At 35.2% G+C, this 25,982-nt stretch overlaps 1 protein-coding gene and 1 pseudogene across 10 annotated transcripts; one reads left to right on the plus strand and one right to left on the minus strand.

Moving 5' to 3' along the window:
- Positions 1-246: 246 nt before the first annotated feature.
- POLI (DNA polymerase iota) lies at positions 247-22,708 on the plus strand. Of its 9 annotated transcripts, none has more exons than XM_081263380.1 (10): positions 247-380; positions 2,032-2,154; positions 5,207-5,371; positions 8,711-8,863; positions 11,692-11,928; positions 13,563-13,741; positions 15,277-15,368; positions 17,869-17,999; positions 18,675-18,880; positions 21,462-22,708. In XM_081263380.1, exons 1-10 carry the CDS (start codon positions 341-343, stop codon positions 22,278-22,280), a joined length of 2,145 nt encoding a protein of 714 aa, XP_081119506.1. In that variant the 5' UTR covers positions 247-340; the 3' UTR covers positions 22,281-22,708. The 9 variants fall into 9 exon arrangements, with proteins under 9 accessions (XP_081119506.1, XP_081119505.1, XP_081119503.1 ...); XM_081263379.1 differs by having other exon boundaries at positions 264-380; positions 2,029-2,154; XM_081263377.1 differs by having other exon boundaries at positions 272-419; positions 2,029-2,154.
- A 569-nt stretch (positions 22,709-23,277) lies between these two features.
- Positions 23,278-25,131, minus strand: LOC308631884 (store-operated calcium entry-associated regulatory factor-like; annotated as a pseudogene). The gene is made up of 2 exons: positions 25,005-25,131; positions 23,278-24,885 (listed from the first exon to the last, which is right to left on the minus strand). The product of its transcript is annotated as a store-operated calcium entry-associated regulatory factor-like (transcript).
- Between the last annotated feature and the right edge of the window lie 851 nt (positions 25,132-25,982).

The raw sequence follows: 25,982 nt of genomic DNA on the forward strand, positions 1-25,982 counted from the left end.
AAAGATAAAAAACTAAAATTTGGCAGTATGTCTACCACCAAAGTCCTCAAGGGAAAAAAAAAAAAAAGCCTTTCTTAATGTCACGCCCTCACTTCCGGCCTTGACTGGGCTGCGGCAAAGTCCAGCACGTGGGCCGCGCTCACTCCGGGCAGCACGCTGGTCGGCCACGACCCAGCCGGCGCTAGGACCCCAGCGGCTGGCCGCAGTCGGCCCGCGGTTTCCTTGGCGACCGGACGGAAGCCGGAAGCTGCGCGGCGGTTGGCCCCAGCGGCCCGGAGGAGCTGGGGGCGGAGCCCGAGGAGGAAAGTGGCGGCGGCGAGGAAGAGGACTGGCCCGGGCCATGGAGCTGGCGGACGCGGGGGCGGCTGGCTCTTCGCAGGGTGCGCCGGGGCCTGAGCAGCCCGGTGGCCCCGCCGGGTGTAAATGAGAGGGTTGGGGCGGGGCGGGCGGAGGCTGCTCCGGGCGGTGGACATTGGGACGCGACGGTCCCTGCCCCGCTTGGTCCCGTTCGTCTTCCCCACCTAGAATACTGCCTTTCTTTGCCTCGTGTTTCGAGGTCAGAACCTCGAGAGGGATGGCTTCCCCCAGGAGGAGTAGGGGAGGGCGCCTGGGGCCTACACGTGCGCGTCCAGGGTGCATCTCTACCTTCTGTCCACCCCTGGAGGGGAGGGGCGGGCTGGAGTCGCGCGGCCAGCCTGGTGAAAACTGCAGGTGTTCCCTGGAGGTGTCACGTTGGAGCAGTTGCCCACTGTTCGCCTGCTTAGCAGAGGTCGAGTTCTGGGCTCAGCCCAGGTAGGAAGGAATGGCTCGGAACCTGGCCAGTCAGCTGTGGTCTGCTCCCTGGGAACCCACCTCCAGGGTCTCGCCCCTATCCTGGAGCGCCGGACTAAAGGGTCTGAAGGCAAAGGCCCTGGTTCTCATCCCCTGTTCCCCCCCCCCCCCCCCCCGTCTGAGGGCAGGAGAGTAGATTTACAGAAAAGTGTGAGAGATTTTCCCAAATGTTAATATCTCACATGACCATGATGCATTTATTAAAGTTGATATACTCCTCACTGAAGGTCACACTATATTCATATTTTGCCAGTTTCCCCACTGATACTCTTTTTCTGTTCCAGCCCACAGTGTAATACCACATTTCATTGATTGATTGATTGAAGTCTGGAGATATAACCCAGGAACACTCTACTACTGGGCTGTACCCCTCCCTATCTGTCTTATTTTGAATTTGGCAATCCTCCTGCCACAACCTCCTCAGTTGCTGGGATTATTGATATGCACCACAGTTCCTGGTTCAGCCCCTAGTTTTTAAAATCTATAAAATAATCATTGTTTCAACTTTGTGAATATTTATTGGTAATCTGTTTACCCAAGGTGCAGTTCTAGACAGTGGGGTTTTAGCATTCAAACAGGCAATCTAGCTCTCCTGTGAAAGCTAAATAGAGTTCACTGGAACCCACAGATTGTTGTTATTATTTTTTAAAAAAATATTTTTAGTTGTAGGATGGATACAATAACTTTATTTAGTTATTTTTTAATGTGGTGCTGAAGATCAAAGGCAGTGCCTCACTCACGTTCTACCACTGAGCCACAACTCCAGCTCCTAGATTGTTATTTTGTATTTCAAATTTTCTTTCTTTTTTGAAATTTAGGGACAGGTCACTTGGATTCATCTTTAAGTTGGTGGACAATTAACATTGTTTCAGCTTTTCTGCCTTTTCTGGTTTAGTTACTCTATACTTCTAAGTGATAGCATTGCCTTTTGCATCATTCATTGATCAGATTTTTCCCTCTCAAATTACTGTACTAAATGTAGTGCACAAAGATATGCTAATTCAGTAAACAGGACTGAAGACCCTGCTGTAGAGTTTCATGTGATTTGTAGCTGCTTTGACAAATAATAAATCCAAGAAAATAACTTAAAACTACTCTGTGGATTCTTTCCCAGATAAAATGTTTTTAGAAAGTGTCAGTTGCTCAAAAATGATTTACAGCCTGAATATATGTATTTCTTTTTTGCATATTGTGCAGCAGTTCATGATCAAGTGGTGCCAACACAAAATTCTTCATCCAGAGTCATAATACATGTGGATCTGGATTGCTTTTATGCACAAGTAGAAATGATCTCAAACCCAGAATTAAAGGACAAACCTTTAGGTAATTATTCATATTGATAGTATTTTTGTTGTATAATGATAAAATGGGCTACTCTTTATGTCACTGTATTCTGATTTATTAATTATATTAAGAGATTTTTTTGGAAGTCTTTTTTGCCCTCCATACTAGGTATTGAACCCAAGGGTGCTTCATCACTGAAGTATATCCCAGTTCCTTTTTTTTTTTTTTTTTTAATTTTCAAATTCGAGACAGGGTCTCCCTAAATTGCTAAGTTGCTAAAACTGGCCTGGAACTTGGAATCCTCCTGCCTCAGCTTCTGGAGTTGCTGGGATTATAGGTGTGTGCCACCACGCCTACCTGGAAGCCATTCTTACAGTTACTTTTGCTTCTCTACCAAGTGTAAACCTCATAAACCTTATATACGAAATGGTGAATCTGAGACCAGTATAACTGAACAGATTAACAGAAAACAGCATAAAGTTTTGGTCTTCTATGTTAATATTCTATGTTATAATTTAGTTCTCTAGGCAGATTTCTTATTTTTCTTTTTTGCAATACTGGGAATCAAACTCTGTGGCGCTTTACTGCTGAGCTACGTCCCTAGCCTTTTTAATTTTTTATTTTGAGACAAGAGTCTGGCTAGATTGTCCAGGCTGTCCTTAACCTTGTGATCCTCTTATGTCAGCTTCCCAAGTAAATGGAATTACAGGTGTGCACCACCATATCTGTCAGATTGCTTTTACTCAGTATTTCAAACTTTATAGGTTTTGGAGCTCAAAAACAATCTTGTTATTTTTGTTACATTTTAATGGAAGTTTTCATCTTCCTCTTTTGAAAATTAAATGTGTGAGTTGAATATTAATGTCTAACAAACAGTTGAATTTTAAGCAGAACCTTAAATATTTAGAGCAAGCATTTCATAATAACAAGCATCTTTTAAAATTAAAGGCAGGGAGAAGTTTTGCATTGAGGATTAACTTACTGATATTCTGGCATGTTTTATTAACATTTTTATTGTACCTTAAATTGGGAGAGCAGAGATTTTTTTCCTTCATGTGTGCAGGAAGGATATTTTAATATAAACTTAGAAAATTATTTTGGTTCTCTTGGCTGCTGTCTTTTTGTGCTTAGATTGGCTTAATAAATACAAATCTAGTTTTATTGATTTTACTAAAGAACAAAGGAATAGCTAGTTTTTGGTATGCCAAAGTGAAGCTGGCATTTTTGTGTGTTTTAGTGTGTGTGACACTGGAGATTGAACTCACTGACCCCTGGAGAGACATCACTTTTTAGCTGCATTGCCTGGAGTGAAATTTGGATACTCCTTCCTTGGACTCTTGAGTAGCTGGGATTATAGGCCTGCCACTGTGCTAGGCAGAGAGGCTAGGATCTTTAAACTTTCCTAGCATGTCTTTAAGTTTTTAGGGTCAGAGGACCTAAATGATTTCTTCTAAAGGCATGTCTAATTAGTAGTATTATAACAAAATGCTGTGTAGATTATGCTTAATAAAAAGTATTGTGTGATTAAGATGTACAAATTATGGACATGAAGTAAAAGTTGTGACTGCTGAAAGTTTCCTGGAGAAAACAAAAGTAATTTTTTTTAATATTTACTTTTTAGTTATAGTTGGATATAATATCTTTAATTAAATTTTTATGTGGGGCTGAGGATTGAACCCAGGACCTGGTCCGAGCTAGGTGAGCACTCTACTGCTGAACCACAACCCCAGCCCCAGTAATTTTTTTTTATTCTAAACAAATATTGTGACATACCATGTGGAGTTCATATAGTGTATTCTGCATTAAAAGACCAGATATGGTCATGTGTGCCTATAATCCCAGTGACTTGGGAGGCTGAGGCAGGAGGATTCCAAGTTCAAAGCCAGCCTCAGCAATTTATCGAGGCCATAAGATATTTAGCAAGATGCTGTCTCAAATTTAAAAAGGTGTTTTTTTTTTAAAAAGACTTTTTAGTTAAGGAATTTACCAGTCTGATTTTTTCATATTAGTTCATTGATGAATGTTTTATTTGACATGATGATTATATTTTGGGGTATAATCTGATAAATAAGAAAATTTTATGTGCAAATAATGTTTTTTTGTCTTCTTTATAATACCCCAAATTTAAAAACAGATGTGTAATGGAAATGGATATAACTATTGTTTTTCTTCTACATGTTTGCGTTTTACTTTTTTGTGTGTGTACTGGAGATGCATTTTACATATTTTTGATAAACATTACTTTTATAGTGACACGAAGTAGTTAACTTGTTTAAAAAGAGAAAAACAATTTTAGCAATCTTAAGTCACCAATAAACTAGAATTTTTATTCAGTCTGTAGGTGATCATATTGTATTCATTTTGAGGGGGAGCTCATGATGCCCTACCGAATCATCAGCAGATAACTATAAAGAAAAGTTCAGTACTAGGATAATTACTGGGGAGATACCCCTAACAGTTGCTGTAGCTTGCCAATTGTAACAAAACATTCTTTTGTTCATTGGCAGACAAATGAGTTTTTCTAGTAGCAACCAGTATTTAATTGTACTCAATTATTTTCAGCTGGCTTATTTTTTGGTGCAACATACCTGGAGCTATAGATATGGCAGTATAAACCAAGCAGATTTTGTACTGTCTGAAAACATTTTAAGAAGGATTTGATTTCTGTCTTATCACTGAGAATTTTTAGACTATATTTATTGATTTATGGTAATTTTTGCTAAATTTGAGGAATATACACATCTAGCTTTTGTATAAATAATCGGTCCACATTCTAACAGGTGATTTATACTACTTTTATGTATTGATTTTCTGTTCAAAAATAACTTTTTCCCCAAACAAATAACCAAAGCTTAAAAGTATGATATAGGAAAATACTTTTCATAAGTAGGAGATAGCTCAAAAACCTGATTCTTTGTAGAATTTTAATGAACAGAATCTAGTTTTTAAAACTGAGACACCTTTTTATCCTTAACAAAGCACATGCTATTCTTATAGCTCAGACAATTATAACATGGAATTAGTAAATTATGTTTTAAAATGTTTGTATAATCCTGCTTGATTTTTCTCACAGAATTTTTATTTTTTATAGGTGTTCAGCAGAAATATTTGGTGGTTACTTGCAACTATGAAGCCAGGAAACTTGGAGTTACAAAACTTATGAATGTCAGAGATGCAAAAGAAAAATGTCCACAACTTGTATTGGTTAATGGAGAAGACTTGACCTGTTATAGGGAGATGTCTTATAAGGTTACAGGTACAAAGTGTAGGCAATCTATATTTAGTATTAATTTTTATGTAGGATGCCTATTCACTTAAATAATTTTACAAATCTTAATAAAGTGCCATAAACCAGATTCCTTTTTCCTAATAGCTTTTTATTATTGGTCTTTTCCACTTTAAAAATTATATAAAAGAGTGGCTTTCTATATTATGAATAATGTTGGTAAGTAATTTGAATTCTGTTGTGACTAATGTTTATATAAATAACAGGAAATATAAAGTTTATAAGTGATAAAATCAGAAGATATACTGTAAAGACATACTGTAAATTTTAAAATTTAAGCATACATGAATTATGAAGAAATACATTGTTTTCTAATGTACTGATGATAATTCAAAGAAGTGTTTGTAATTTTTGGTTAGCATAATTAAAAACTGATTTCTTAAGAAATATTAGCAAAAATAATGGCTATATTAGTCTTTTTGTGTTCACACACACACACACACACACACACACATATACACATACACTAAATATTACACTGTAGCTACTGAACTCCCTTATGCTGAGGCTTGAGTGTGAACCTTAGTGTTCTAGTAAATTAGAGGAAAATAAAAGGAAAATGCTTGTACATTGTTATATTACAAATACATATTTTTTAAAAATGTGTAAGAATCAACTTTGTATTTTTATTATTATCATCATCATCATTAACCCAGGACACTCTACCACTGAGCTATATCCCCATCCCTTTTAAAATTTTTAGATGGAATCTTGTTAAATTGCTGAGACTGGTGATCCTCCTGCCTCAGCCTTCTGAGTTGGTGGGATTATAGATATGCCCCACTGTGACTAGCTTATACTGTCTTTTCAATTGTTTTTGCTAGTTTTTCTTTTGTTAATTGTAGCAGTTTTTATATGTAAAGGATTAATATCTATAATATATAGAGAGCTCCTACAACTTAAGAAAAAGAAACAAAAGTGAACAAAGAATGTGAATAAGCAGTTGACAAAGAAGAGCAAATTCAGTATCTAACAATATATGGGAAAAAAGCTCAAGTTTATTACTGGCTAAGGAAACTTGAATTAGTAAGACATTATTTTATGTTGGTGATACTTGTCAAAAATGTGACAAAAAGTAGAAATATAAAGTATTGTAGCCTTTTTAAAAAAGCAATCAAGAAACATTTATTAAAGATAAAAGGGTGGAGATGTAGCCCAATGATAGTTTGCCTAGCATATGCAAGGCCCTGCATTTAATCCTTAACACACACACACACACACACACACACACACACACACACAGGAAACTAAAGATTAATATTCAAACCAGTGATTTCATTGCTGAATATTCATCAAATAGAAATAAAATTATAAGTACATAAATACATGTGTAGAAAAAGATTTATTTTAGCCTGGTTCATAATTGATAGAAAAGAGATTAACTTCAGGAATGGGATAGTTAAATGATTTGTCCCTGTGACCCAGTGATAGAACAGTGTGTTAAAAAATATTTAGTGGTTGACCAGCTTTGTGCACTACTCTGTATTTGACTTATTTTTCTGCTTAAAACTTTGATTCTTTTTTTCTACATTCTTTTGATAAAAGGTTTTATTTCCTACATGACTTTTGGATGTCAGGTAGATACTTTTGAAAAAAAAATTACAGAAATTGATGAACGGAGTACAAAACAATCTTATATAATCAGACACACTGTCAGTCTCTCCTCAAAGGAGATAATAGCTTTCTCTGTGTAGGCTGGAGTTATTTTTGGTGTTCACAAGTTACATTGGTTTTTATTTTTCTGTGCTGGGGTTTGAACCCAGGGCCTTGTACATGGTAGGTAAGGGCTTTACCCCTGAGCTATACCCAAGCCCCACGTTATTACCTTTATTGTTTTCCCTTTAATATCTATGTTAGTATTAGTAAAATAAAATAACTTTTAGTGTTTTTGTAAAAAAGTGATCAGTGAGGAATTATTTAGTCCTTTTATTCTGAGTCTTCAGATTATGGCACCTTAAGAATATATGCGTTTTTGTATGCTAAGAGCAATACAGTTGGCCCTCTATGGGTTCTGCATTTGTAGATTGAACCTGTGGATTTGAAAAAAAAAAAAAAAGGCTTCAGTACTGAAATCATAACAGACTTTTTTTATCATGTCATTATTCCCTAAACAATACAGCATAAGACTATTTACATTATATAAGATACTGTTAAGTATAGATGATTTGAAACATACAGGAGAATATGTGTAGGATATATGCAAATATCATGCCATTTATATATGGGTCTTGAGCATCTTCAGATTTTGGTATCCTTGGGAGTGGTTCTGGAACCAGTCCTCTGAATATTGAAGAACTACTGTTTTCTGACATCCAACAAGTCTCAATAGAAGGTGATTCAGGGGGAAGAAAATAGTTCTTCTAAATGATTGTAAAGTTATTATTACTTAATTCTTGCATATGAGAATTGATAGTCCGTTTGAATTTATTCTATATGTTAGTTAAATTCAATTTAGTAAAATTTGACTTATGGATTAGGTAGTTTGCAGATGCTGCACATGTGAATAGCTGCAAGTTGTGGTCCATATCTGCCATTTTACTCTTAAGGCATATGCTTGGGAATGGCCAATCAAAATACTGTTATATATTGTTAAGTGACTTTTCTGTTTGACTCAGTAATAAGTCAAAATAAAGTTTTTTTTGTTTTGTTTTGTTTGGTACCAGGGATTGAACTCAGGGGCACTCAACTATTTAACCACATCCCCAGCCCTATTTTGTATTTTATTTAAGAGACACCGTCTCATGGAGTTGCTTAGCATCTATCTTTTTGCTGAGGCTAGCTTTGAACTCTCAATCCTCCTGCCTCAGCCTCCCAAGCTGCTGGGATTTCAGGCATGTGCCACCATGGCTGTCTAATAAGTGGAAGTTTTAAATTTTGTTTTGCCTAAACTGTTGTGGAGAATATAGATAGGTAAAATATATTATTACTTGTTTTTATTTTTCTAAGCAGTCTATAATTTATTCTTTCACATAGTGCTTCAAGATTATAATTAACTATAATTATTGGCACTTAATGTACTACAGATATAGAAAGTTTACATATAGAAGACTGAGCTAAAAATGTATTTCTATGAGGAACTGCTCTGAGAATGTCATTTTTGGACTTGTTTTGTTGGGAAATATTGCCTCTACTCAAAATATGGTACAGAAAAACAAAGATAACAGTTAACTGAGACTTTTCATTAAAGATATTATGGAATTTCGAATATATATAAAACCTTTAATTATGTATTTGGTATATTTTTAAGCATTAAATCTTTCCTAGTTGCAACTTTAATTACACCTCTGCCCCAATATTATTTTGATTTAGAATTGTTGGAAGAATTTAGTCCAGTTGTTGAGAGACTTGGATTTGATGAAAATTTTGTGGATCTAACAGAAATAGTTGAAAAGAAACTCCAGCAACTTCAAAGTGATGAACTTTCTGCATTGACTGTGTCAGGTCATGTATATAATAATCAGCGTGAGTGTTATTCCTTCCACTTACTAACTAAAAGTATATACATTTTTTTAATCTTTATTATTTATTTATTTATTTGGTGCTAAAAATTAAACCCAGTGTCTCACATATACCAGGCAAGTGCACTACCACTGAGCCCCAGCCCCAGCCTAAGTATATACATTTTTTAATGTTCATTGAGTTTATTGTGACATTCTGTTAGATTTATGACTTATTTGGAGGTATAGTTATATTTAGTCAGTAATCTAAGGTATCTAAAATTAGATATTGCTATTCCATATCAAATATGTAGAAAATAAGATTTTGATGACATGTAGCTCTGTGGAGTTTTCATCTCTTTGACATAGTATATCTGTTCACATTTTTAAGAGTCCCTCTTTAAGTCACCCTTAAGTTATAGCAGTCAACTTGTTATTGTTTTTTAGAATAATTTTTGATTCTCCTGAAAATATTTCTAAGCAAAATTTTGAGGTAGGCTGAACTTCCCTTTGTTCCTCTGGGGCTATAAGACTCTCATGGTGCTCTTCTGACTTTTCAAGCTACCGCCCATGGAATCTTTTCCAGGCCTACCTGTCACTGGCCTGTCTGCTGTTACAGGGCAAGGGTCTACTGTGGAGCTAAGGCAGCCATGGAGGTCTTTTCTCACTGGTTCTTAAAATCATGCCAGGATTTCAGACATGTCATTCAGAGTAGCGGGTATGTGTTATTAAAGGGGTAGGAAAATAGAAAAGGAAACACTCTCCAGAAAGAGAGTTGGTTCCCTTAGAGAGGAGAAGATGGTATGTCCCTCATACCCTCTAGTTTTATTGGAGTGTGGGGTGGAGGGATGTCCAAGGTCTAAAGTGTCCTTAGAGTCCTGTTCAAGTCTTCCTTTTGACTTTTGACTTTTGACTGACAGCAGAGGATGCCATCAGACTTTCAAGTCCCCACAGAGCATGATGATTCTAGGTCTTTGGCTCATGCTGACCAGTTCTAAATGGAACCTATTCTAAAAAATTTTCTGGGTAGGTAGAATTATCTTTATCTCCTTGATTTCTGGGATCTGGTCTGTGTGTGGTTCACAATCTGCCCCCCTGCCCCTTCAGAATAAATTGTGTTCAGCATTTAAGGCCTGCATGTCTCTTGCAGACAACCAGTTGTTTGCTGATGGATGTAATATGGCCTATTTTATACTTAAAACAGGCAGCGCTGCAGGTAAATTGCTTTTTCAAGGGAAGCTTATGGGGGTCAGCATAGTGGGCCCAGTATATGGAATTTTTTCTTAACCTCATGTTCCCACCTCTCACATCTGTTTGTCCCCTATCATGTCTGTTCCCCATCATCTGCCACGTGCTTGTATCTTCTTCAAGCTCCTATTTAATTAGCTCTAATAATCATTACCAACTGTCTCCTTCCTTCACATAGTAAGTCCTGAATCACTGGTGGTATTTCCATTTGCATTTGAAAATAGCTTTAATAGGTGCTGGTGAATATTTAATTAGGCTTTCATACATTTTGTGACTCTGCTGGTAACTTTTATATTATACCAAATAGAAGACAAGCTGCCTTTCTTTTGTGCAAGAGTTGCCTGATCCTTTTGGTTATAGTTCTTAGCTTGTGTTTCTCGAACCCCACCTGTTGTGAGGCCTGGTCATCCTTCTCTAGTATAGTTCTCCACAGAAGAAAAGGGGTAGAGATGTTTCTAGAAGCTTGTTGTGTGTCTTTTGTACCTATGCTGTTTTTGTTGTGTTTTGATTTGTTTTTAATAAGGGCTAAGTAGCAAGATGATTCCAGACATACTTCTATATAATTTTTGAAGCAAATTCAGACTTTATTAGTTAGAACATATCACGGACAGAGAGCTAGACTTTATATCTTAGATAGGAAATGTCTAATTATTTATTATTTATTTATCTATCTATTTATTTTTAATATTATTTTAGTTGTAGATGGGCACAATACCTTTATTTTATTTGTTTATTTATTTTTATGTGGTGCCGGGGATCGAACTCAGGGCCTCACGCATGCTAGGCAAGCGCTCTGCCACTGAGCCACAACCCCAACCCCTGTCTAATTATTTATTAGTTCTTCCTCTTCAATATAAGCTTTTATTAAAAAGTTTTCAAACTTATAGAAAAGTTGATAGAATAATATAATAAACACCTTTTAAGTACATTCTTATAGATAAACCAGTTTTCATTTGCCACATTTTTTTTTTTATTTTGCTCTCTTTGTGGAAAAGTTGATAGATTGATGAGCCATTTGGAAATAAATTGCAGATACCATGACACTTCATCCCTGAATCCTTCTATGAGTCCTGGAGATAAGAATGGTCCAATATAAATCTTTTACACCTAAGAAAGTTTGTTTCTATGTAATTTCCCTATGTTTTTCATAAAAGACCTCTTAAACTATGTATAGGCCAGAAATTATTTTTGGCATCACATATAGCTAATATGTAAAGTGTGGATTTAGGTCTTTAAAGCTGTAATGGTAGCATTCTTATGACAACTTTTATGCATATTTATAGGTGAGTGTGGATATAAGTTTTATTAATATCCCTAGAAAATTTTTAAGATATCAGTTTTCATATTATAATCTGTTAAATCATTAAGCACTCCCAGTATACTCACGTCACAGACCCTTGGAATTCACTTGTATTATTTGTTTACTTTACAATGTTCCTATGAAGAACTAAAGAAATAAGTCAAATGGATGGCGGGGTGGTAGTAGTAGTGGTAGGAGGGTTTGGATATAAATTAAACCCTGCATCTTTTAAAAATCCTTTTTTAAAAAAGAAAACAAAAAATGTTTTTTTGTGACTTTTAACAGTATCATTTTTTTTTTTTTAGCTATAAACTTGCATGACATCATGCACATCAGACTACTAGTTGGATCTCAGATTGCAGCAGAAATGCGGGAAGCCATGTATAATCAGTTGGGGCTCACTGGATGCGCTGGAGTGGCTTGTAATAAACTATTGGCAAAATTAGTTTCTGGTGTTTTTAAACCAAATCAACAAACAGTCTTGTTACCTGAAAGTTGTCAAGATCTCATTTATAGTTTGAACCATATAAAGAAAATGCCTGGTAAGACAAATATAATTGAAGAATATGTATTATGTTTTATTGTATTTCTTTAATCATAAAAATTATAGATGTAAATAACAATTTCTAGAGGTATATCTTTAGCTGTTGGAGAAAAACTATAGTGTTTTCTGGAGCAAATCTGTATGAGGAAATACACAAAAGTACTTTTATGTTTCTTATCATGAAAGTGATAACCTGGAAACATACAGTCCTTAATTTACAGTCCCAGGCTCATATTCTTGCACTGTACATTGCATCTAGAAGGGAGCTTAACTTTTATTAATTCTCTTTAGTTTTTATATATAAAATATTATGGCTACAATGGAACTTCCAAAGCTTCTAAACCAAATACCTCATTCTAAAGATCAGGGAATGGATTTCCTTGAGAAATTCACTGATCTATTCATATTCAGTTCATAGGGCAAATTTGTAACTTTGAAAATCAAATAACCTTCATTTTTATAGACCATCAATAATATGTTGAACTTTTTTCTTTTGCTTTGTTGGGGAATAGGATGTAATAAAAGACATCTGTGGAAGTGAATTTCTAAGACAATGGAAACTTAACTGTTTAGATGTTATAGCTTCCCATTTTTAACTTACGCCTGTATGATTCCAAAATAAATTGTATACTGCCTTGCCTTCCTTAGCGTAGTATAATTATAATTTGAGATTTTTGGATCTGTGTTCTGAAGAACAATGTTAGATCATAATAAATTGACTACATACTGAAGGCAGGACATTCTTTCTTACTTTACCTTTTGAATTATTGCATCTGTTTTTACAGGCTTTCTACTTTGTCCCTCATTGCCAATTGCCAAGCCTCCTTTTTTTTTCTGTTTAAAAATACCTGTCACTACATTTTAATAATTCCCTTTACATGCCTGTCTTCACTGATTTATTGCTTTAACTTTGCAAGGAAACCAGATAACTGTAGAATTATTATTTTTTAAATGACAGAAAGAGGGGCTGGGGTTGTGGCTCAGTGGTAGAGTGCTCGCCTAGCATACACAAGGTACTGGGTTCAATCCTCAGCACTACATAAATGTAAAATAAAGATATTGTGTCCACCTCAAACTTAAGAATAAATATATTTTTTTAAAAAATGAAAGAACGAGCTTTAAATGACCTATTTCTCTGATGAAGAAAATATAAGTTTTAGTGCAAAAACTTGTGGTAGGGGTTTTGTTAGTTTTTATATTTTTTCACACTTAGTTGTGTCCTGGGTGATAAATATTGCTAGATATGTGATTTGTGGATGAGTGTAATGTTGTGTACAGAAATCAGGTTAGCCAATAAGCATATATTAATCAATTTTGGTTCTTCTTTTTACAGTAATAATAAACATGATTCCTGAGTTATTCCACAGTATTGTAGAACAGGTAGTAAAATTTTCATTTTATCAAAAGAGTGTATTGACTGTAAATAGTACATGTTATGAGTGCTTCAAGGAGCTACATATTACTCAGGGACCCTGAAGGAAAGAATAATAATCTACTTTGCAATTGACTTTGATCTTAGCAAAGTATTAATTATGGAACTTAAGATATGGTTGATGTATTTTTAAGATTTTAATTATCTTTATTTTAAGGAAGAAAGCTATTGTAGCACCATATGCATTTCTTTTTGTTTAGGTATTGGCTATAAAACTGCCAAACGCCTTGAAGCACTGGGAATCAATAGTGTGCAAGATCTCCAAACCTTTTCATCTAAAATATTAGAAAAGGAATTAGGAATTTCAGTTGCTCAGCGTATTCAGAAGCTCAGTTTTGGAGAGGATAACTCTCCTGTGACACCTTCAGGACCACCTCAGGTATGTGGCAATGATATTTATATTTAATGTTCTAGTTATATGTAGTGTACTATTTATGTTTAGTGTACTAGTTGTCACATTATCTGGATAAAAATTTCCAGTTTTGCATATTCAGAATATTGTAGTTTGCTTTTCATGTTCCCTTTCCTAAGATAAGGCTGCTGCTTTATTATATTAGATTAACAAATATTCTTAAGTTGAAACTTGAACATTAATGTATTTATTATTTGTTCATTTTTTGTGGTAGTGAGGAGTGAACCAAAGCCATGCTCATGCTACGAAAGCTCTCTGACAGAGAGCTACACCTCCAGCTCCCTTTTTTAAACTTTTCTTTTGAGACAGGTCTTGCTAAGTTACTCAGCTTTTTGTTGCTGCAGCAGAATGATGGACGAGGACTGCTTAGAGTAGGAAAAGTTCACTTTGGGCTCACAGTTTCAGAGGTCTCAGTCCGTGGTTGGCCTTTTGCTCTGGGCCTGTGGTGAGGCAAAACATGTGGTGGAAGGGTGTGGCCGAGGAGAGCTGCTCAACTCATGGCAGCTGGGAAGGAGAGGGGGAAGAACCAGGGACAAGACATAGTCCCCAAGGGCATAGCCCCAATGATGTCTTCCTTCAGCAAGATCCACCTGCCTATAATTACCACCCAGTATTCCATTCAAATCATTAATCCACCAAATGGATTTATCCCCTTTTGGGGTTATAGCTTTCATAATTTAATCTTTTCATCTCTAAACATTTTTGCATTAACTAGCACATGAACTTTTGGGGGAACATTCCAGATCCAAACCACTATGCTGAGTTGCTCAGTCTGGCATCAATTTGTGATCCTCGTGCCTCAGCCTCCTTAGTAATTGGAATTATAGCAGGCACCACCACACCCTGAGAGCATTAATACTTGATAATCTCAACTTAGCTACTTTGATTGAATACAGCTTATTGTTAATAGGTCATAAGGCAAAATATTTTAATTCTTTAAAAATCTTATTTTCAGAATAGTCCAGTGATTTAATAAGTGGAAAAAGATGTCATTGCCCTGTTAAAATTGATTGGCTTTTTCTGCCTATGTAAAGAGTACTTTACTAAGTGCTTTATGTTTATTAGTCCATTTAATCTTCATAACAAACCCTGGAGGTGGGCAGTACTATTGTTTATGTTTTCCTCCCTCCCTTCGTTCCTTCCTTTCCTTCTCCTTTTTTGTTAAGATGAGGATGCTGTATTGTAGATAGGCTAAATAATTTATTCAAGTATAAACTCAGATTCTAGTCCGAGGGCATTAAGAGCCTCACATTAGTCATAAAGTGAAACTTGGAATTGGTACTAGAACTTTGTCGTTTTCTTGACTTTCAGTATATTTTCTAGTGGAGTACAAATTACTTGCAAATAAGTTGAGTTAATGTAAAAGTGAACTAAATGATTCAAATTAAGCACATGAGGTAAAGTTAGTAAAGAATGTATTAAATATATATTTGACATATTCATTGATAATTGGGTATATTTATTTGAGTTGACATTAATCCTCACTTACGCTTCTTTGGTAGTCCTTTAGTGAAGAAGATTCATTTAAAAAATGTTCATCAGAAGTCGAAGCTAAAAAAAAGATTGAAGAACTACTTGCTAACCTTTTGAACAGGTATTATTAATCCATTTTGCCAAAACATGCTACATAATTTTTATTCAGTACATATATGCAAAACATTTTTGATGTGTCTTGGATGTTACAGATTAACTTAATAAATGTATTTCTCTTTACTTCATAGAATACTATTAATCTCTTTTTCTTTCAGTGTTTAGACCTAATAGATCTTTTCCTACTGATCTCTGCATATTATAAACTATCGCAAAGACATTATTATGTGCTGTTAACCAATTTAATACATCTTCTTCCTTTAGTCTTAATACACAGTTACAACACAGTTACAACAGTTATTCTGTGGATTCTTAAGCTTTAGGTTATTACTAAAAAGGGTTTTGTGGAAATCTCTTAATATTCCTAGACCTGTTCTAGTCCTTAGGTGAAAAGGAATAAGTTTTAATTTTTCCTAATGGCAATTTTGAGCCTTTGCTCTTAATTTAGTATTACTTGCTTTTCCACAAAAGGAAAAATGCAGAGAGGAATAATAATTCTTTCACAATTCTAAAACTTCTTACATAGGAATAGATTGTGATCATTGAACACAGGAAGTTATTAGGACAATAATAATGGACCAAGCAGGAGAAGCCTTGTATTTTCTTTGTCTCAGATTATGTAAAAGAAAATGGAGTTAAAGGAAGGAATACTTATGGGGCCATGTATGAGTGATTGCAAGTGTGTTCAGGGATTCTGATTTGCAAGTTGACATAATATGTTTACTGGGATTATGAATATACAAACAGCATAACATAAACTGAGCAAGGAAATTTAGTTTTCTGTTGCTCTTTAGTAGGCATCACATATTTCTTGATGTATTTCTCTTTACTTCACAGAAGATTATTAATCTCTTTTTCTTTCACTTCTTGGTTCTCTTTTTGTTGTTAGAAATTTCTAAATTGGGTGTCAGAGATCTAACAGTTTAGAGTAGACATGCTTCTGTAATGATTCTAGGAGAGCTAACTGTCTAACGTAAACAGTTCTGGGATGATTCTAAGTTTCAGAAAACTGATAAAGTGATATTTCCTACAACTTTGCTGTCATGTGCAGTGTGCCGCTTATGTGTGCAGCAGAACTATATAGTTCATTGTTTGCTGCATGCAATTGAGGCTGCCTCTGTGACCCAGCTCCAGCAGTATGACTCAGGCTTTGGGGGAAGTGTGCTAGTGAAATTGGGTCATCTGCTCAGCTTCAGCTAGGTGTAAGACTATTCTGAAATGCCTGCCCATTGCAAACAGTTCTACACATAGAGAAATCCCAAAAAGTGTTAAGTTTTACAGGTTCTCTTATTTGAAGCATTAACCCAAATGTGAGACCAGGTGCTCTAAACCTGTGAGATAGCAGATGTTAAACATCTACCCATGTCTCTTCTTGACAGTTCTCTTATTCTACACCAGGGCTCCTTAGTTCAATGACTGAGTTACAATAGCATTTAAGAGACTGGTAAAAAAATATGATTATGTGTGTGTGTATGTGTGAGTAATTACTTATTTTTTTTTCCTTTTGGAGTATATGATGATTAATTCTATAGATATGAAAGAAATGTAAAATCATATAATCTTTAATTCATCCTCTAGGCACTAGCTTAAAATAAAATAGTATTTAACCTTCCTCTAATTAGCATATCACACTCTTTGAATTGTGTAATTACTTAAAAGAACAAATTTAACTAAAAGATATTTAAGGAATAACATCACTTATGACATTTTATTATCCTAGTTATGCATCCATCAAAAAGTTTTCTGAAAAGCAGTAAGAGAAAGAAAAAAGTTATTTGCTACAAAACTAATGTTTCCACTTTAGAATTGTCATTTTGAGCATGTTTAGCAAGGTGTAATATTTGCATTTCATGTTTGTGATTTCATTATCTTTGTGTGTTGCTATGCAGATAAAAAGGAAAATGGTATCCTTGAGTGACATCTGTTTTCAATAATTAAATTTTTTACTTTTTAAGTGAATTTTCCTTACCAATAAAATTTTTGTTTTAACACCAAAACCAAGACCATTTGCACATGATTAATTTTCCTAAATATAATATGTAACTGATCTTTCAAATTATTACTTTAAAATTTCATCATATTATGGCGATGTTACTGGCTCTCTTGGATCTATTTGCAGAAAGCCCTTTACTTTAACAGAAGTAATCTTGTTTTTTGTAAACATTTTTTTTCCTCTTTTAATTTTCCAGTTATTTGCTTGTGTCAGATTTCTTGCAGGTGTTAATATTCTGCTTTAGATTTGGATTATAAAACAGCTTGTTATGATTATATAGTATTTCTGTCCTATTTCTGACAGCACTCAATTCTGAGTAAGGCCTATGAGTCTGTCATTTACAATTTCATAGTTTTAGTGCATAAACTGAGATATTTATTTGAGTATTCTGGAAGATTTACTGTTTACTATTTACCTACTGAATGTATAATTTGATAGTTACTCAGTATTATACCTTTCAATAAATGAAATATTATTCAGTACTTTTTCTAATTCTTTGTTTCCATTTTAGAGTATCCCGAGATGGAAGGAAACCCCATACAATAAGATTAGTAATCCGTCGGTATTCATCAGAGAAGTACTGTTGTCGAGAGAGTCGTCAGTGTCCTATTCCATCCCATGTAATTCAGAAGTTAGGGGCAGGTATGGACTTATATTCTAAGAATTTAATTGACATTGAACTTTTTTTTAAAATATTTTTTTAACTATAGATGGACAGAATATTTTTATTTTATTTATTTATTTATTTTTATGTGGTGCTGAGGATTGAACCCAGTGCCTCACGCGTGTGAAGCAAGCGCTCTATCACTGAGCCACAACCCCAGCCCAACATTAGACTTTTAAAAATAAACTTTTTGAATTAGAAATATGCTCCCCCAAAGGAGAGTGGGTCTTTGTGCAGTGTAGCATGTAATTATATGCTTTAATTCTATCAGGAATTCTCACTAGAAAATGTTTTTAAATAGATAGATAAAAATAGTAATTTTTCCCCAAACCTGTACTCCCTGCCACCAGGGAGGCTGAGGCAGGAGGACTGCAATTTTGTTGTCAGTCTGACACTCTCTCAGAATTAAAAGAAAAAGAGTTGGGGATGTAGCTCAGTGGTAGCCCTGGGTTCAATCATCAGTACCGCCACCAAAAAAAAAATAAAGAGTCCCTTAAATTCAAATGGAATAAGTGATAATTATATAATGTCAAAATGCCAATTAGGACTTTTATTTTTTAATCTAAGCAATATAAGTTACATTAATCTCTTAGTATTAATTAATTAATTATGATATAAACTATTTAGGTACTGTCTTAAACATTCTTTTTCAGGAAATTATGATGTGATGACACCAATGGTGGATATACTTATGAAACTTTTTCGAAATATGGTGAATGTGAAAATGCCTTTTCACCTTACGCTTTTAAGTGTGTGCCTCTGCAACCTTAAAGCACTAAATACCACTAAGAAAGGGCCCATGGATTGTTATTTAACATCCTCATTGTCAACAACGTCATGTTCTGGCAAGCGCAGTTCTGTGAGTACCCTCTTACAGTATACTGTAAGTATACTCTTACTGGACTTGTGTGGATAAATGAAAAATCTACGTTTGTGTTAGATTCTTTTGGCTGATATTGCTTAGATGATTTAATTGTTAATGGTGCCTATCATATAAAGGTTGCTGGCTTTAAATATATTGTGATCTAAGTAGAAATATATTGGATTAGAGAAGAAACTATGGAACTTCTCTGCTTTGGAAGTATGGATGCATTTTCTAATAGCATTCAGGAATGTGATGGATTAGCTCCTAAATATGAAGTACATTTCCAGAAATTAGAAATCCGATCTATTTGTGGTCAGTTTTTACATATGCTATAAGCTTTGTTTTGCACACTATTATAAGTATTTACATTTTCTTAGTTTTGAAATTAAATTGAATTCTGATAGCAACATTAGAATTTGCTACTGATTTGGGGGTAGGGGTTGTGGCTCAGTGGTAGAGCACTTGCCTAGCATGTGCGAGGCCCCTGGTTCAATTCTTAGCACCACATAAAAATGAATGAATAAATAAAATAAAGGCATTGTGTCCATCTACAACTAAAATAAATAAGTAAATATTTAAAACATAAAGGATTTGCTACTAATTTTACATTTGTTAAAAGTTAATAGTGTGGTAGCAGAGGCAGAAGTCAGTCACATTTTCAAGTGACTAGAACACAGTCCCAAAGAAGCAAACCTCTATTTTAATAAATATGGGATGCTTTAAAATTTAAATAACCTTTTTTAAGTGGTTAATCTCTATAATTAGCTCTTAATTTAAAATATTATTTTAAAATTTTTAATCAGTTTAATTTTAGTAATATTTTTATTTCCACTTTTAGTTTAAAATGAGAATAGAATAGTATTGTGAAAATAGTGAACCTAATGCCCTCTTTAGATTACTTTATTCTGTGATCATTTTTCCATTCCATTATTACCTAGAAATTAAAAAGGTATTTAATTATTACATTTTAATTAATCCATAGGATGGAAATTAAAGGTCTCTAATTTATAGTGGCATTAGTGAAGTCAATAGAAGTGAAAGTAGCTTGTATATATATGGCATACACTAGATACTCAATAAACATACTGGTCTGAATTTCTTCTTCTCCCTTTACATTCTTGAAGTTTACTAAGCTATTAATACATTTTTTAAAATTTTTAATTGATTTATTTAAAAAAAATTTTTTTTAAATATTTTTTAGTTGTTGATATATCTTTATTTTTAAAAATTTTATGTGGTGCTGAGAATCAAACCCAGTCTCTCACACATGGTGCTCTGCCACTGAGCCACAACCCCAGCCCCTAATTTTTATTTTTTATTCTAATTAGTTATACATGATAGCAGAGCATTTCAATTCATTGTACACGAATGGAGCACAACACATGGTTATACATGATGTAGAGTCGCTCCACATGTGCAGTCATACATGTACCTAGGATAATGATGTTCATCTCATTTCACCATCTTTTCTACCCCCGACTGTATATATTTTTATTTTTCTTAAAACTGGAAGGGAAACTCAAGTGAAAAACTTTATAGAAAAATTATACATATTAGAATTGAAAGTATTTTTAAATTTTATATAAAACATTTATCTTAAAAATAATATCGGATTTTTACCATAAAAGCACTTTTTTCTTTCTGTTAAATGTTGTTGTTGTTGTTTGGTTTTTGGTAGTGGGGATTAAATTGAGGGGCATTTTACCACTGAGCCCTATCCCCAACCCTTTTTATTTTGAGACAATGACTCACTAAGTTGCAGAGACTGCCCTTGAACTAAGGATCCTCTTGTCCCAGCTCCCAGGAGTCACTGAGATTACAGGTGTGCACCACCACACTCTGCTAAATATTATCTTTCAGAACAATAATTTTTGCAAAACCAGTAGTTGAATCTCCATGCCTGTATTTTTTTTTCTTTTAAATACCTTTAAGTGAATCACTCTTTCTAGTCCACCATTCTTTTATTTACAGAATTGGACCTTTAAATCCATGAGGTCCTTTCCAAATCTTTAAAGGCATATTTACCTGGCTCAGTGCTGTGTAGGAAGGAGACCTCTTTCTGGAATAATGAGTAAAGATCTACACAATAGTGTGACTAATTGTGATAGACTAAACATCTAGTTGTTGAAACTGGCCACGAAGGATTCAAAGTACTGAATGGGCTTGAAACATAATGGTTGCTGTAGATAATACTACAGGCATACTTCAGCAGCAGGGATGTTTATTTATTTATTAAATTAACAACTTTATTTACAAACCATGAAACTCACTTAATTTAATTATACAGTTCAACTATTTTAGTTTATTTTGCAGCTGTGAATTTTGGTATCCTGGGAAAGACCTTGAACCAGTCGTTCCCCCCCCCCCCCATGTAGGGATGATTCCAAGTGAATAGTACAATGTGTTCTTTTGTGTCTGGCTTCTTCCACTCCATAATGGTTTGACTGCTCACCTTTGTTGTTCAGGCCTATACCAGAACTTCATGGAACACTTAATTTTCATTGAATTTTCTAGCAGCAGGGTTATTTAAAAAGGTACCAGGTATCCAAATTATTTTATTATTTTTGTGTTCTAGAAAATAAAAGAGAGTCATATGGAAGATATTTCCAAAGACAAAGAAACAAACTGGGATTTTCTACCAAGTGGAAGAATTGAAAGTACAAGAACTGGCGAGTCTCCAATAGAAACTACAGATTTTTCTAAAGAAAAAGATGTGAATGAATTCCCACTCTGTTCACTTCCTGAGGGTGTTGACCAAGAAGTCTTCAAGCAGCTTCCAGTAGATATTCAGGAAGAAATCCTTTCTGGAAAATTTAGAGAAAAATTTCAAGGGAAAGGAAGTTTAAGTTGTCCATTACATGCCTCCAGAGGAGTATTATCTTTCTTTTCTACAAAACAAATGCAAGATAGATCCTTAAATTCTAGAGATAATTTATCCAGTAACAATCAGGTACAGTCTGTGTCTCCTTGTGAACCAGGAACATCAGGCTTAAGTAGCAGTAGTTCCTCTTACCTGTCTAGCCCAAAGGATTATTCATATTATGTAGATAATCAATTAAAAGATGAACAAATGAGTCAAGGACCTAAAGAATCTGAAGGATTCCACTTCTCAAATACAAAGCCTGCTGTTTCTGCTTTCCATTCATTTCCAAATTTGCAGAGTGATCAACTTTTTTCCAAATGCTGTGCTACAGGTAGTCATAAGCAAACAACAGCAACAGCCTCTTGTCAAGGATCCACAGAAAATAGAGAGCAAGATTCTGCTGATGAGAAGATTATTTTTCCATCTGTCATTGATCCTCAAGTATTCTATGAACTTCCAGAAGAGGTACAAAAAGAACTGTTGGCTGAGTGGAGGAAACCTGGATCAGATTTCCACATTGTACATAAGTAAGCGTGTTCAGAGAAAGGACTACAAAAGCAAAGAAAGTATCATTGTCCTCAGATTAGCAGTTTATTAAGCTCTTCTAAATTAAACACTAATAATAATGTAGAAGTCCAATATAAAATGTTCAGGTAAAGCAAGAGTGGTTACAGGAAGTAAATTCCAGCACAAAACATAAAAATCCTCTTAACAGAAGCAATAATGTAAAAATATTATCTTTCTCTTATTTCCACAGCTATTTTATGTTGCTTTTCAATAAAAGGAATATCATGGTCAGCACTAGTACATTTTCCATAAATTCGGGAGAAGGCATATGTGCTTGCATATAAAATATAGGCTCATCAGATCATTGTTATGCTATAATAAAGAACAGGGTTTTTATTTATTTTTGTCCCTGTGAAAAATGGAATGTCTAGAAATTTAACCTATTAAGAAATAGTCAAATAAGAACTCCTGCCAACTAACCTATTGAAAATGTAAATATCTTTGTTTAAAATACTGTGTACTATTTAATAAGTTTACTTGTAAAATAGCATAGCAATATATACTCAATTAATACTTTTTCATATACTTAGAACCTACCCCAATACCCAGTACATACAGGGCATTCATTAAATTTTGAATAAATAAATTGTGTGGCCAACACCAGGGTGGGTATTGGGTGTGGGAGGAGTATGTATATTTATTTTATTTTATTTTATTTATTTTTTTTAAGAGTGCAACTTTTTTAAATTTTCATTTGTTATGTATGACAGCAGAAATCATTACAATTCATATTACACATACAGAGCACATTTTTTCATATCTCTGTACACAAAGTAGAATCACACCATTCATATCTTCATACATGTACTTAGGGTCTTGATGGCCATTCCATTTGACCAAATGCCAAATATTTTCTCTAATTTAAGGATGCTGAATCATAATGGGGGATGGATGAGGGGGAAATGGGAGGATTGGATGAACTCTAGATAAGACTGCAATTTTTAACAAAGCATTTAAACTATTTTTTTTCTTGTTTGTTTTTATTTATTATATCATATTAAGGTAAGACTGAAACAGACTATTAACAATATTTGAGATTCCACAGAGAACTGCATGCTTTTGCTATTAGAACACCTTTCTTGAAGTATCTGAACTTTACCTCTTGGGAACTGAAGAAATACAAAAACTTCAAGCATTTTTGTCAGCACATAATCGTTCACAACAACCTTCTAAGATCCTTATTTTCCACCCTTTCCTATAAAAGATAATTCTCATTTACCATAAGTCCATTACCACTGAAGGATTCAATGCTTTAGAGCTTAAAAATGATCAAAACCAAAAAATTAGCATTATCAGTAGTCCAAAACTTGGTTTAAATATTTGAAAGAGAACACCAAATAAAGTACAGAATATTATTATTTCTATGAAGTAATGACTCACTGACTAAAACCACAATCAGTTTCTACTGGTTTAATGCCTTCATTATTAATGCTCCTTATAGTATTACAGGTTTTATAAATAAACAACACATTTTCAGCATTCCTTAGCAATCACTTGCAAAAACTGCAATATACACCTGCTTATTATACTAACATACAATACATAAGCATTTTGTCATACTATCATCTCTTAACAGAGTACAAAAAGCTATACAGGACAGAACACCACAGAAATTTTGAACATCCCCTTTCCCCAGATGTTAGCAGTAGCATTTTTTTTTAAGAGGATGAAAAATCAGAAATTTTGCATCCAGTGTTTGACTTCAATCTTCTACCTTATCGTCTTTTGGTACCACCATATCCTGTTGCTGTTCTGGTTTTCGTTTCTGAGTTTGAACATGCTGAGTAGCTCCCTGAGCCTCCATGAAGTGGTGAGTAAGCACGACTATTCCAGGTGTTAGAGTACGGAGGGTGAGATGGGTAGTACCATGAGTTTGAAAAGGGTGTTGCTGTTCTATTGCTGCCAAACAAATATCCTAATATTCCTCCAGTTCCTAGGCCAGTCCAGAATCCTGGTCCTGAATTTTCATATCCTTGTGGTCCTGTGAACTCTGACTTAAAGCCTGGGGGAGAGGGTCCTGCTGAGTTGGTGAACCGCTGGTAATGCTGGGAATATGGAGGATACTCAGAATATGGTGGCGGAGAATACTGACCATCACTCAGGAACAACTTATAAATTACAAAGGCAATAGTAAGCAGCACGGCAATGGTAACCAATCCACCAACGCCACAGGAATCTGCAGAGTACAACTTATAATAATAATCAGAGAAAGAGAAGCCAGGGTGTTTTCCAGACTCTCAATTTTTGCAGACCAATTTCTGTATACTCTAAGTGATACTCCAAGCCACAGGAACCTCTTAGTACATACTGGTCTTCAGAGGACTCACAGCCCTCACAGCTCGCCACAGTTTTTCCAAATTTGTATGCAACATCTAAATCAGTTTTACATTCCCACTGTACATCATAACCATCCCAGCCTTTGTTCTGACACTGTATGACTTTTGGGGTATAAGAATCACAACCAGCTGTGCCTCCAACACATTTCAACTGTGGGATTGGATCCAGTCTACGGGAGGTGGTATAGCGGTTATAGTGGAGGGTAAGAGCTTTTACATCTCGCAACAACATTCTGTCATCTCTTTGGTTCATCTGGACAGAATGTCCAGGGGAACCTGACTTTGAATTTTATCTGTTATTTGGCTTGTCTCAATCTTCAGATGATGAAATTCCTCTTCTTTCTTCCAGTACCTATGATAAGCAGGGTCGTTCCAGCCCAGGGCAGGGCCCGCGATCAGTAGAAGAAAGAACAGGCCCAGGAGCTGGCGGCGCCCGCCCGCTGCCGGCCCGGGGCCACTGCCATAGCGCTCAGTGAAGATGGGCGCAGTGGCCAGCCGCCCGTGGGCCCGCAGGGGGCTGCGGAGATTTGCGCGTCGCTACACAGCAACTCCTGGCCTTCAGCAACCTAAACTATTTTCTTAAAGAGATTTTCTCCACTGTCACAGATCTTGAATTAGCCATCTGGAATCAGAGTTCCTGGTCAGTTATCTGAAAGCAATTCTTCTCATAATTGATGAACTTGGCTTCCACTTTGGGAAGAACCTTGGTGTTGGTGGTTTTGAGTCTTTTCCATTCTGTTTTGATTTATATGCAGTTTTGGCTGGAGTATCTTGTATAGAATTCTTCACTGGAGCATGTTCTCAGGTTCCTTATTATCAAAATCATCATCTTCCTCAATACCATTTTTTTTTTTTTTTTATGTTTGAACACACAATATCTTTATTCACTTATTTTTATGTGGTGCTGAGGATCAAACCCAGTGCCTCACACATGAAAGGCAATTGCTTTACCACTGAGACCCAGCCCCAGCCCCTCGTCACCATCTTTATCAGCAGCAAGTTTTCCTTTTTTTCTGGGGAATCCTGCTACCACTTCCAGAGGAAGATGAGTTTCCAGATACACTTAAGGGTTTTACATCCACCTCCTCTTCATCTTCTGATCTGCATCTCCTCCATAGCTACTAATTGCTATCCATTAATATGCCCAGGCCTGAACTACACTTCAACCTTGAGATCACAGATGGTGACATTTCAAAGCCTAAGTATGTATGTATTTTAGAGGACAGTGGTAGAAGGAACTCTCCATGCAAGTGTATTAAGGGAAAGATGGATATCAGAAATGCAAGGTAGTAGCCAGATGTATGGCATACACCTGTAATTCCACTGAGGC

The sequence above is a fragment of the Spermophilus citellus genome (genome assembly GCF_964194105.1).
Source record: "Spermophilus citellus genome assembly, chromosome: 12".
NCBI lineage: Eukaryota > Metazoa > Chordata > Mammalia > Rodentia > Sciuridae > Spermophilus > Spermophilus citellus.